This window comes from Mus caroli, unplaced genomic scaffold, assembly GCF_978045245.1.
Source record: "Mus caroli unplaced genomic scaffold, Mus_caroli_1 scaffold_1, whole genome shotgun sequence".
Lineage (NCBI taxonomy): Eukaryota > Metazoa > Chordata > Mammalia > Rodentia > Muridae > Mus > Mus caroli.
Genome location: NW_028227256.1, coordinates 161739595 through 161752946, shown reverse-complemented (window position 1 = coordinate 161752946; position 13352 = coordinate 161739595). Strand labels below are relative to the sequence as shown.

Sequence of the window (13352 nt, the reverse complement as noted above, 5' to 3'; positions counted from 1 at the left end):
TACAGAGGAGTAACTATTACTAGGCTCTTTTTTAAAAATGTATTTGTTCTTAAGTAATTTCATAGCTCCTTGGTGCTTAATCCACCCCCATCTCCCAATGCTTGTCATCCCCTGGAAACTCACCAAGATATTCCCCAACTTCACGTGCTTGCTTGCTTTCTTATAATTTATGGAGTCTAAGTAGTCTTGCTTGTTGGAATGTTTACTGGTCTTTTTGGCTTGAACTCATTCAGATAACCATGCCTATCTCTGTAGTATTTTAGACTTTCAAAGGTAATTAATATGACCTGCTAACCTGTAGTGTTGTTATTGTTATTACTATTTTATATTTGTGTGTGTGTTGGCGCATACATGTCATGGTGTTTGTCATGTAAGTTCATGGGTGTAACAGCTCCATCAATAGCTTAGGAGGCTGAAACAATGACTGGGCTTTCTGAAAAACAGGAAGTATGTATGCAAGTGAAGGACCAGGAGACCTAGTGATGCAATTCAGCTCAGAATTCAGAGCGTAAGAATCAGGAATATATATCAGCATCCTAGACCACGGTAAAATGTATGCCCTAGCTCAAAATGATAATAAATTAGATCACGTCTGCCCACAGGCCTACGTTGTAAGCTTTGCAATAGCAGCAAGAATGTGTATCTTGGTAGCGAAGAACCTCATTATGAATCTAGTCTTGGGGGATTTGGTGGTTTGGATATGCTTGGCCTATGGGAGATAGCACTATTGGAGGGAGTGGTCTTGTTGGAATAGGTGTGGCCTTGTTGGAATAGGTGTGGCCTTGTTGGAATAGGTGTGGCCTTGTTGGAATAGGTGTGGCCTTGTTGGAAGAAGTGTGTCACTGAGGGGATGGACTTTGAGGTTCTATGCTCAAGCTCCACCCAATGTGGAAGAGACCGTTCCTTCTAGATGCCTTTGGATCAAGATGTAGAATTCCCAGCATCCTTCTCTAGCATCATGTCTGCTTGAATGTTGCCATGCTTCCTCCATAATGGACTGAACCTCTGAAATTGTAAGCTGGACCCAGTTAAATGTTGTCCTTTGCCGGGTATGGTGGCACACGCCTTTAATCCCAGCACTCGAGAGGCAGAGGCAGGCGGATTTCTGAGTTTGAGGCCAGCCTGGTCTACAAAGTGAGTTCCAGGACAGTCAGGGCTATACAGAGAAACCCTGTTTCAAAAAACAAAAAACAAACAAACAAAAAGTTGTCTTTTATAAAAGTCGCCTTGGTCATGGTGTTTCTTCACAGCAATGAAACCCTAAGACAGGGGATAATTCAAACTTCAGTGAACCCAATGAACTAAATGAACATGAACTTTTTAAAATTACAGCAAATGAGACTGTCGTGCAGCAAAGACTTGGTTTTCTTGGGCTTGGTGATTCTTTTAGATAGTCAATGTTTGGTTATCTTTTGGAATGGACACAAGAGCCTAGATGTATATAATTCCACACCCTCTAGAATATTGATGTCATCAAAAGAGACCACTGTAATATAAGCTAGAATGTGGAGACACTGGAGCCCTTCTCATTGCAGGTGTGACTGTAAAATGGAGCAGCCTCTATGGGAGAGAGCTGGAAGGTTTCTCTAAAAGCAGAGCAGGGTTCCTAAGTTACCTGCCTCCAGATAACAACAACGAAGACAGTGGAGAAGAAGTTGCGCCTCAACCACACCCTCAGGGCTTCCCCAGCAGCGCCATTCACCGTAATCAAAAGGCGGAAAGACATTCAGTGACAATGGCCTGAGTGGTCCAGATACAATACCTGCTCAATCCGCACAGAGAATATAATTTTTCCGTAAGTGGGATGAAAAGCTGATACAAGCTACACCATGGAGAACCCTAGAAAACAGTGTGCTAAGTAAAAAGAGCTAGGAAGAAGGTCATGTGCACTTTTATGTATATAAAGTGTGCTGAAGAGGCAAATCCATATTCAGAACGTAGATTAGCATTGCCATGGAGGGGAGAGAAAAGAGTGTGAAGGAACCGCTAACTGGCAGGGTTTCACTTACGCCAATAGAAATGTTGCAGAGTTAGGTATGTGGTTACCTGATATTCCATTTAAAAAGAGGGAGTTTTGGGTCAAGGCACTTGCCACGCAAGCCCATGTTGTGTAAAAAGAGAGCCGACTCCTCAAAGCTGTCCTTTGATTTCCACACATTCACAGTGACAATTCAGATGCACGCAAGCACATGTGCACACAATTAATTAAGATGTAATTTTTATGCGGTACAGATTTTTATCTGGATGCATTAAAATGTTAAGAAGACTCAGATCCACAGAGATAAGTAGAAACGCATTTATTGCAAAACATTATACTCATATGTGAATACAATAAGTTTAACATATTTAAATAAATACATACTCTTACACCATAAAATATTTTAAATCATAATTTAAAATACTCTATCAGGACTCAGATACAGACCACATTTATATTTCACACAGTAATTTCTGATACAAAATATACAACCATTTACATTGTGCAGTTTCTCACAGTCTCTCTCTCTCTCTCTGTCACTCCTCTCTCATCCTAATGCCTATCACACTTCCTGTTCCCTGTTGGCTTTTCCACCGCCACCAATCATCGAGGACCTCTCAAAAAATTTCTTTCTCTAATATGTTAATTTGGAAGTTGGGACACTTTTGGCAGGAACAGAGCTGGCATTTACAGACCAAGTGTATGTCATTGCCAGTTACAGGTGAAATTGCTTAGGAGTTTTATTCTCTGTAACATAACATAATCACTGTGTTCACCAGCTTTCCCCTCCTCTAGAACATATGAACTAAAATAACCACTGGATACCTTTACTCTTTAAAAGTCCATTGTCTGCATTGATTACAGGGTGACACCTCACCATGGATTTAGAATTAGATACAATGTATAAGAATCATGTGTTTGTTGTGTAAAAGAACCACTCTTTTAGGAATCACAGCGTGTTCACATTTTGACATGCTCTTAAATACATTAAAATGTACTTTTTATCATTTGTGCTTTTATTAAATCAGAACATTTGGCTTAAAGGATGGTCTCTCTTCCAGAAAAAACAAACAAACAAACCTTGGCGGGGGCGGGGTGGGGGATCAAATATATAAACTCTCTCTTCACTTTCTATTCTTTTGATAGTACCATGTCTTAAAACCAGCTACCATTAAATACTCAGGATTTCACACTGATTATTAATTTCTCATTTTGAGAGTAAGTGGACTGCAAATATAACATTAAATTTAGATTTAGGGATTTTCTAATTAAATAAAAGATTTAGGGTAACTTTTGCCATGTGATAGGCCACAGGATTCTGATTTTTTTTTTTAAAGTCCTTTTGACCCTTGAGCTGACATAAAAATGATGGATCTCATGCTGGCTTTAATGCCAGGACACAGAACACAATGTTCAAGAATACTTCGGCAGCCACTGAATCCCATGGGGATAAAGCCAATATGTCTGCCTAGCAGTCTTAACATGTAATATTCACCAGGATCTGCACCTTGTACCCGTAATGACACTCCTAGGCCATAACCTGAGAATATGGCAATTCTGCCTTTTTTTTTTCAAGATAGAAATAGAAAATCAATTGCTCAAAACTGCTGATAAACATTATTTACGCCTGTGACAACAATACTGGAATTAGCTGTTGACACACTGTGTGGGGAACAAGAGAAAGAAACAAAGCAATAAAACACTGTTTCTGTTCCCAAATTCTAGAGTGACTCAGAGTCAGAATGAATTCTGCTGTTCCAGCTCCCGCTCTCCCCGGTCCATGAAGAGAGCACCTCCACCTTCTGTGGCAGCATGTTCTTCATCCTGTCACTAACTAGGAAAGAGGAAACCGAGTCATTCCGGTAGAGGGCTGGCCTTGTCACTCAGTTTTGATCCATGGAGTCAGGATCCCAGTTTTTAAGCAGGCAAGAGAGACCAGGATTCTGTAGACAGTTCATTTCCTGCTGTCTTCAGCATATCATTCTATTTCCCACGGTGCATTTGTGTTCCTGCAAATACAAGCAAGTGTGAGAGCCTTCCAAGTCTCCTGCATGCTGGAAGCAGCAACAAAGCACACCCATCAGCTAGCAGCTGTCTCAGAGGTGCTCCAAACATGAACTCCCAATGCCACTCAGTTACTAGTCTCTATGACACTGTAATCGTAGATATAGGTCAGTTATACCCATTAAACCCTATGGAATATACAACCCAAAGAATGAACTCTTGTGCACCTTGGGCTTTAACTAAGAACTGTTCAACTATATTGGTCTTCACCAAGGACTATGCTAATGAAGAAACTCAAGGAAGGGAGCTGAAGAGGCAAATTGAAACATCTAGTTTCTGTTCAATCTTTCTCTAAGCCCCACACTACACCAGCAATTCTCTTCATCAAGAAAACACTTTATTTAGAAGGACTTGACCTCCCAAGCAAACTCTCAGAAGCAATGTGGACACTGGGGATCACAGATTCTAGATCCTGCTACTGCTGCTGTTCACAGTAGCTATGGAAACTCCGGCAAGTTCCTATAAAGTCTGTGCCTCGGTTCTTCATCTCAGAGGAATAAAGGAAGAGGCCTGGTCTCTCCCAGTCCCTAGCTTAAATTCATGCTTACAAATCTAATTGCTAAATGGGTCTAGTATTCACCACCACCACCACCATTCCTAAGTAAAATGATCCAAGGAAGACCAACCTCTGCTGCTTCACTTACAGAGAGAGAGAGAGAGAGAGAGAGAGAGAGAGAGAGAGAGAAGAGGGAGGGGGAGGGAGAAGAAGGAGGGAGGGGGAAGAAGAAGGAGGGAGGGGGAGGGAGGAGGAGGGAGGGAGAGAGAGAAACAATTTTCTATAAATTATCATCAAATGGGGACTCTCTCAAGCCAATGGCAGGCTTGATTGAGGGTGTCAAGGAGAAGCACTATGTGTAAGGGAGATTTTTTTCTCATTCACACGATCTGCCCAAGTCATACCTGATTGTTTTGAACCTAGATGTTCAAAGGCACATGGTAGTTTTCAAACGATTGAAGGCTTTGGCAGCTGCTGTGGAAACACAAGGAAAGGACGTGAAGCACTGCTTTCCTACATGCAGAGGGGAAAATGTATGTATTAAATAGCATGCTTTATACAAGAATTCACCTTACCTAGCAGGAACAAATTTCTTTGCTGCAAGAGAAAGAAAACTATTAGTTCGGAATAATGAGTTTTAAGCAAATCAGATTAATTGACTTGACTCATCTGGCCTTACACTCTCAGTATTACAGGACTCTGTAATAAGCATTTGGTAGCAATTAAGGCAAAATGCAGAGGACGAAATATGCAAAGACCACAGCAGCTTTCTGACACCAGAAAACAGCTGCATGCTCATCTTGTCTGATTCTTCTAAGTTCTCCTAAGAAATCCAAAATCCATGTTTTACATGGAATTTCCTAATGTCTAAATTTCAATTTTTAATTAAAAACATTTAAATATTCTGTAGATCAAAGGAACTGTGGGTATGTTTCCTATTTCTATTCCTCTGTGTGTGTGTGTGCATTCCTGATATATTATCCTTGTTATTTATACACACACACACACACACACACAAATTTAGACTATTTCAAGCAATGTTTTCAGTTACTTGAAAGCATTTCACCTATGCTCCCAATAGAATCGTGGTATAACTCTACAATTCTGATTGACCATCTCCAAGTACACCATGGAATTTTACGTGAGTAGCGCCCCCTAGAGATAAGCAGTGTTATCACAGTCAACATGGGTTTCCTAAAACTTTCAACATCAAGCTGAATAATTATCAATCCTTGTCCTGAAACTTTTGCTTGATTCCATTGCTATTTACTGGGGGGTTATTTAATAAGTAGGTTCTCCTCTATAGATTCTAGTGAAAAATTTTAAGTGGTCACAGCTCATCAGCGAGGGGGAATACACGCACACACACGCACACACACATACAATTTTCAAATTCATTTTTGGAGTGGATGCCTGAATTTACCTTTCTTCCGAAAGTATCTCATCAACAAGTAGAGTAATGAGGACGATGTCAGGAGTGAGGTTCCTGCCGCAGAAAGTGCAACTACCAAGGGACGGGTGGGGCTGGCTGGGGCTGAGGAAACAAATTGGGAGGAGACAGTATAAGCAACGCTTGGTTTTCGAGTCTTTCGGCCTTGCCATTTGGCCTTTTCTCTGTATATTTATTACTATCAGCAGAAAATTTATTACTGTCATTGAAGATTTAATCAACTCCTCTCAAACCACCGTTGAGGCTGCATATCGTGCTCCCAGTTAGGCCGTAGCCTTGTAAAGCTCTTTGGCACTTCGTCACCATACCTCGGTTAGCGCTGAACTACCCCTGCCTTCTCTCTCACACACTTATTTCCTGCTCCTCCTTTTGTCTCTAGATCTCCCCTTTTCAATGATCAGAATCCCACTACGAGGGAGCAGAAATGGGAGATATAACAGGAGAGAAAGGGAGAACAGAGAAGGACCAAGGAATAAATCATAACAGCAGGGGTCAGTGGTGAGCATTGGAGAGGAAAAGGGGGTGTCAGAGAAGAACAGAACATTCTACCTCGTCCACAGACATCATTTTCTGTTGTCTTTCTATCCATCTCTATGACCTACCATTCTGATTTGGACATAATGGACAGTTAGCTTCCTTAGCAACATAACACCCCTCTTCTCTCTATTCCCCGAGGCAACCACCATCCATCAGTGCCTTACCTTCACAGGTAGGCGGCATCCCAGACCAGTGTCCCGTGGCACCACACGTCAGAACTGTAGATCCATTGAGTGTCCAATCATCGGGACATGTAAATTCACACACTGTGCCGAAAACTGCTGTTCCACTGCAGCTCATGTTCATCTTTCCCGGAATGTCAAGGCTTGGACATTGTACCACTGCAAAGGACATGCCCATAGCGGAGGTCAAGAAACCCATACCACAAAACCACGAAGTTAATGTGTGTCATGAGAGTCTGAACTCAGTGTTACCTTGGCAGGAGGGGACTTCCTGGGTCCACTTTCCCTGAGATGTGCACTCAAGTTGAGCTGAGCCATGCAAGCTAAAGCCCTCGTTGCATTGAAAGGCACATGAGGACTTGTAGGTGAATTCTCCAGTAGTAGCATGAGCACACTCCATGACGCCATTCTGGGGCCAAGGAACATCATCACATTTCACAGCTAGAAGAGAGAAGCCATTCCAAGGTATAAGCATTGGGCTATAGCAGGTGTCACAGGGTAGCCAAGCCACAAAGATGTTCAATAGCTTCTATCTTACAGTAAAATCTAAAGTATGTCTGCAGGGGCCAGAGAGATGGCTCAGGGGATAAAGGCATTTGCTGCCAATCTTAGCAACTTGAATTTCATTCCTGGGACCCATATGATGGGACCCACATGAAAATCGACTCTGACAAGTTGTCCTCTGACTTCCACATATGGGTCTTGGAGTACACACACAGAGAGACAGAGACAGAATGAGAGAGACAGAGAGACAGAATGAGAGAGAGGGAGAGAGAGAGAGAGAGAGAGAGAGAGAGAGAGAGAGAGAGAGAGAGAGAGAGTTTTTAAAAAGCATGTACCTGAACACATGGGCTCCTTGCTATCCCATTCCCCTCTTGGACCACACTGAAGCCTTCTTGATCCCTTCAATTCAAATCCTTCTTCGCAGGAGAACTCACAACTGGACCCATTTTGGAAAGGTCCAGAAGCACTGGGAAGACATTTCATGTTGCCTCGCTGCGGTGCAGATAAGGCTTCACACTGGACAGCTGAGAAACCAGAGAAAGGGCGAGAAAACACCATGGTTGAGACTGGAGAACATCTGTCATTCGATAGCCAAGTTCAACTGGCACAAGGCTATGCATAAAGAGCTCAAGATGGTTCTTCATTGTGAATTTCTGGCAAAACGGCTGTGTTTCCCTATGTGATACACATATTATCTCTCCATGATAACGATGCCTAATTCGAGGCAACTATTAGCAGGAATATGGTCCCTCCATGCTGGTCTGATGTGCAGAGTGAGGTTAATGGGATTTTATATCACTGAAGAGCATGGCACGGGCTGTGACTGCTTCCAAGTGCTGCCAGAAGAGGAAAGAGAAAAAGAAGTCTTCCATGCAGGGTTTGCCTGCTCTTGGCTTGAGTTTGGCGTTGTGGCATTTTTGCCCCTAAAACTCACTCAATACAAAATTTAGCTCTAATGATGCCAGAGCTGGATAACGAAAACTACTCGCCTGAACATTCTTGCTTTTACCATAAAGACAATTACACTGTATTGCTTCTATGTCTGTGTCGAAACAATCCTCGTAGGTGACAGACACCAAGCTGGGGCTACTGTCATCACTGCTAGCTTGGAACTTCAGAAGCGAGTGATACAATGTGAGGGCTGAGCAGTACCTTCATTGTGCTGAATTTTACATTTTAAACAGGATTTCTCATGTGTTAATTCTGACTCTACGCCAATGCCAGTAAATTAATATATAATATACCCTACTTTAGAAACAAGCACAAGAAAACCATTTCCTCATGTTACTTGCATCCAGTCGTGCTTCCTGGCTATGTATTTTATTTTTAAATCAATGTCAGAGGTATTTCTCTTGCCCTCATAATTGGTATGTATCATAGTTAACAGACGATACCTGATGTCATTGCCAGTGGCCAAGATGACAGATTTTTTTTTTTTAAAGAAATGAAAGCATTAGAAGAGACAGTTTCTCACTCACCTTTGCACACTGGGATTTGTGGTGTCCACTGCCCTTGTGCGCTGCATTCAACCTGCGCTGGCCCCTGCAACGTGAAACTCTGCTCACAGGTGAAGTTACAGGACGACTTAAAAGCAAGTTCTCCAGCTGTCGAGTTGCTGCAGCTCACAAAGCCATTCTGAGGCTGAGGGATGGCGTCACAGGTCACAGCTGTAACACAAGCACCCATCCGCATTAGTGAAGCTGGCTTGCCCATTTCAAGCCTTGGTTGAGGAGGAGAATTCGATGAATCTCAGCCTGGAAGAACCCTACCTTTGCACGATGGCTTCTCATTGTCCCAGATGCCGGACGAGGTACACTGTAGACTCTGAGCTCCAACTCGCCTGTACCCTTCCGCACAGTCAAACGTGCACGTCGTGTTCCACGGGTAGCTCCCGGGATTTGAGGAGGAACATTTCCTGATTCCATGGGCAGGGTGGGTCAAAGCTTCGCATTCAACCACTGAGGAGATGAAAGAGAGGAGAGAGTTTTACTCAAAGAAAACAGAGGCTTTCATTTTCTCTTGAATTAGGGTTTGTCAAAGAAGGTGAGGCCATCTTCAAAGGGCATAAGCCAAACTCCTGTGCCAGTTATAGATAACAGATCCATAACAGATGCTTAAGTCTTTACTACACTATTCACATTTTCATCTTTTCTCATTAATTTTCACTTTAACTGTGCTGGGTGGTCTCGGATCTATTTTACTACACATGGAAACAACAACAAAACCTGTAGCCTCTAGATCAAGATCCATGACTCGCCTTAAAAGCAATATTAGCATACAAAAGACCTGAGCAGCTAATCTTTTCGGTTGCTCCAGAGAACTAAGATTGCTGTGCTCCCTGAGCAATACAGAGAGCTAAACAAGGTCCTATTGCATGGGAGAGCCGACCGGGAAAGTTACGATGCTGTCTAGATGTATTTGCACTCTCTCCGTGACACCTTCCTTTACGTGTCACCAGGATATCAGAAATACCCATTAAAAAAAAAAAGTGGAAAAAAATCCTATGCTAAACCAAACAGGTACCAGAGAGAGAACACGTTTTCCACAGAATTGGAAAAATTTACAAGTTGGATAAAAAGCTAAGGCAATGAGGAGGAGTGAAGAGGTTTGCTGCATTTGGGAGAGTTACCATGGCAGGCTGGAGCAGGCGCGCTCCACTCTCCAGAGGATGTACACCGCACTGTGGTCTCCATGCTGTTGGGCAGGTAGCCCCGTTTACAGCCGAAGGAGCAGGAGGAATTATAGCTGAAGAGGCCGAACGGGTGGGAGCAATTCAGGCTTCCATAGTCAGGGTGTTCCTGTGTTTTGCAAGTCACAGCTGAAAAAACAAAACAAAACAACGAATCAAGTCACACGTCTGCTCATCTCTCCCCTTGCATATGAGAGAGGAACACTGGTCACCATAATTATCGCCCATTGAACATTTCCTGTGGTCCAGGCTCTATGGAACCATCAGACCATGAAACAGTTTCTATTATTATCTTTGTCGTTCTCTGGAACTTAAAACGCTAAGCTACAGCTAGTTGCCACATGATGTTATTTAGTTTCATGACAACTGGAATAGTCAGTCACCCTACAGGACTACTTTGTCAAGGTGCCATAAGTAATACGGGTAGTAGGTCTGCAGTTTGACCCAGGAGGGTCTGATCTCATAGTCTCAGCCACTATATCACTCTTACTCAGTAGAGGAAACACATGGGCCTGACTGACAAGCCATCACAAGCCATCTGGAGGAGGAGAGGGTGTTACCATCTTGGAGAAGGAACAGGTGAGGACAAGACTTACCTTGCTCACAGTTGGGTCCCAGGAAGCCAGGGTGGCACTTGCAGGTGTAACTATTGATGGTCTCTATGCATTCACCATGACCACTGCAGGATGCATTGGTACACGAAGCTACAGAAAACACAGTCCATATGAGGACAGTCAATTAGTATGGTGTTCATCATGAGTTTGTTTGTTTTTAATTTAGAATCAGTGCAATCCAGATGACACTAATGACATTAGTGCTCAAGATTTTGATTGACATGCCAGATCCAAGTTCCAGTCTCATCTGTTGTATATTCTGGTGGTAATAAATACACATTAGAATAGCTACAAACAACTAAAACACATATTTTATGCAAGTGTATATATATGTATATATATACATATGTATACCCTATATATTGATAGAATTATTATATATACATATATAAGTACACACACACACACATATATATATATAGTTCTTGCCTCTACTCACACAAATCAGTACTAAGAGATACAATTACTATTAAAATCACTTATAATCATCTCTTTGAAAAAACTGGTAGAGACCAATTCCTTTACACAACTCTCAATCTGTCAGGCTGCTTTCATACAGAGCCAGCCTTCCACCATGCGGAAACTTCATACCTGTGTAGCACAGAGCCAGTTTCTTTTTGTTGCATCTCTCGTCATTCCACATGCCCGAGTCTTTGGTTCGTTGGATGTAAATCTCTACACAGTCCTCATTTCTTTGCTTGTTGTTTGGTTCACCTGGAGCCCAGTTCTTAGCTTCCTCTGTCAGAGGCTTCCCGGTCCCCACCCAGATCCATACGTTATTGACTTTTCTGATTCCAATCCAGTAGTAACTTGGTGAATATCTCAGATTGGAGTTTAGGTAGTTGATCTCTTCCTTGTTCTGAATCGCCACCAGATGTGTGTAGTCCCGCTGACAGTATGCACTGGCTTCATCATACGTCATGAGCTCGCTGGAGGCATTGTAGTACCAAGCTGTGCTCTCTCCAGCGAGGAGAACTGGATTGAGTCAAGAAAGAGATAGCAAAGTTTAGTCCTGAATCATGTTGTCTTGCTTTTGGCTTATTGGGCCCTTTTGTTGGTTCAAACTATTGCTTTTAAAAGTAGGAAGAGGATCATCTCAAGGGGCTAGAATTTCTATATATCACTGTGTGCCATTATCTGGTGGTGCCTTATGACAACCACACTGTTATACTCCAACCTCACAGTACACTGGAAGTCAGAGAAAGCAAACTTCATTGGATGCTACGTGGTACCTGCTTGAGCCCCCTTTCAGGAGCCAGATGAACGACTCTTCACAAAGCACTTAAGATCCATCCTTCCCACCACAAGGCAGAACCCTGCAGGGAGGTCAGCAGTTCTGCTAACCACCATATAACACACAGAGCAGCCCCACACAACAAAATATCCTGTTCTTAAGAGTCAATGGGGTGAGGGTGAGAGTCCCTGGTCTCCTGTGACTCCAGCTTACCAAAAGCAAGAGCAGAGAGAAAGCACGAGGCATTCATGACTCCAGCAGTTCCTTTCAATCAGGCACTAGACTGGAGAAACTTTCCTGAGGAGAGAAAGTGCAGAATTAGTCACAGAAGGAAATTCTAAGTGCGGGTTTCTCACATCCTTCTACAACAGCATTTAAGTCAAAGCTGTGAGGTTTTAGAATCCTATACCTCATCCCTTATTTCACAGGCATCTAGCATGGAGAATAAATGCAGACTTAAAGATTTCTATCATTTTAAACAAAGAGAAAATGTAGGTATTAATTACAATGCTATAACAGTTTAGACAGGTCTTTTTTAATCAGAATGACTTTTTTTTTTTTGCATATGTGAGCACACATAAATCTATACTTCGGGCCCAAGGCTCCTCTGATTCGGAATCCGCACTTACTGTTCAGTGGAATTGTTGTTCTGGCGATGGATTCCTTAGGTGTATTGCTCCTGCTTCTCTCTGTCCGTTCTTCTCGCAGTTTTGCTGTGTAGTCAGTCGAGGACCACTGAGCACTGCTTCTACTGGAGCCTCTTTATAGGGGAGCTGGCTTCCTGTGAGTCATAGGACATTATTATCAAAATCTGGCTAAGAGGAAATTCTCAACCGCATCCAAAAAGTTTTCTGGGAATATCCACCGAGTTAAAACACTTTCACGGTGATGTCAGAGACTCTGCCCCTCTAAATTAATTCTTTTTCTGGGCTCTTATATTTGTATGCAGTTTTACCAAATGTGATACAAGTGTGTGATATTAAGTCTTGTGTTATAAAGTCTAATTACCAAGTGTAGAACTTGGTTTCACAAAGATAAACAAGCTAAGAATATTTTATTACCCATGGTCTGTTACTCTCGATTTTCTTGTGTATAACTGTTGATGATACATACATCAGTGCCAAGTTTCTGCTCAGTCACTGCTACCTTAGCCCATCCTAACAGGCACTGTGGTGCAGGGGAGTCATTCATGGACATGTTTCTTCTCATGTTCTATTCATACTAGATTTCTCGTTTCAACAGTGGTGATACAGTATCTGTAGTGACACAGTACCTGCTTAGTAACCTAGACCGCTGATTATACGCTAAGGTGCCGAGTGCTTCCTCTGTGCCATGTTTTATTCATGTTGCCATGCTCATCCGTGTTGCTTTGATTCTATCATTTGTAAATGTGTACCCTATCCTTGTTGTACAGGTGAAGGAATTAAGGAACCAGGTTTTATCTATCTATCTATCTATCTATCTATCTATCTATCTATCTATCTATCATCGATCTATCTATCCATCTATCTATCCATCTATCTACCTATCTATCATCTATCTATCTATCTATCTATCTATCTATGATCAATCTATTCATCTCACTACCTATCATCTATCTATTC

At 42.3% G+C, this 13352-nt stretch overlaps 1 protein-coding gene across 1 annotated transcript; it reads right to left on the bottom strand.

Annotated features, from left to right (window-relative positions):
• Positions 1 to 2972: 2972 nt before the first annotated feature.
• Positions 2973 to 12479, bottom strand: Sele (selectin E). Its single transcript, XM_021173048.3, has 14 exons — positions 12378 to 12479; positions 11962 to 12045; positions 11106 to 11489; positions 10497 to 10604; positions 9841 to 10029; positions 8981 to 9169; positions 8690 to 8878; positions 7547 to 7735; positions 6960 to 7148; positions 6690 to 6866; positions 5962 to 6072; positions 5114 to 5135; positions 4943 to 5012; positions 2973 to 3987 (listed from the first exon to the last, which is right to left on the bottom strand). Exons 2-13 carry the CDS (start codon positions 11996 to 11998, stop codon positions 4958 to 4960), a joined length of 1839 nt encoding a protein of 612 aa, XP_021028707.1. The 5' UTR covers positions 11999 to 12045; positions 12378 to 12479; the 3' UTR covers positions 2973 to 3987; positions 4943 to 4957.
• Positions 12480 to 13352: the final 873 nt, after the last annotated feature.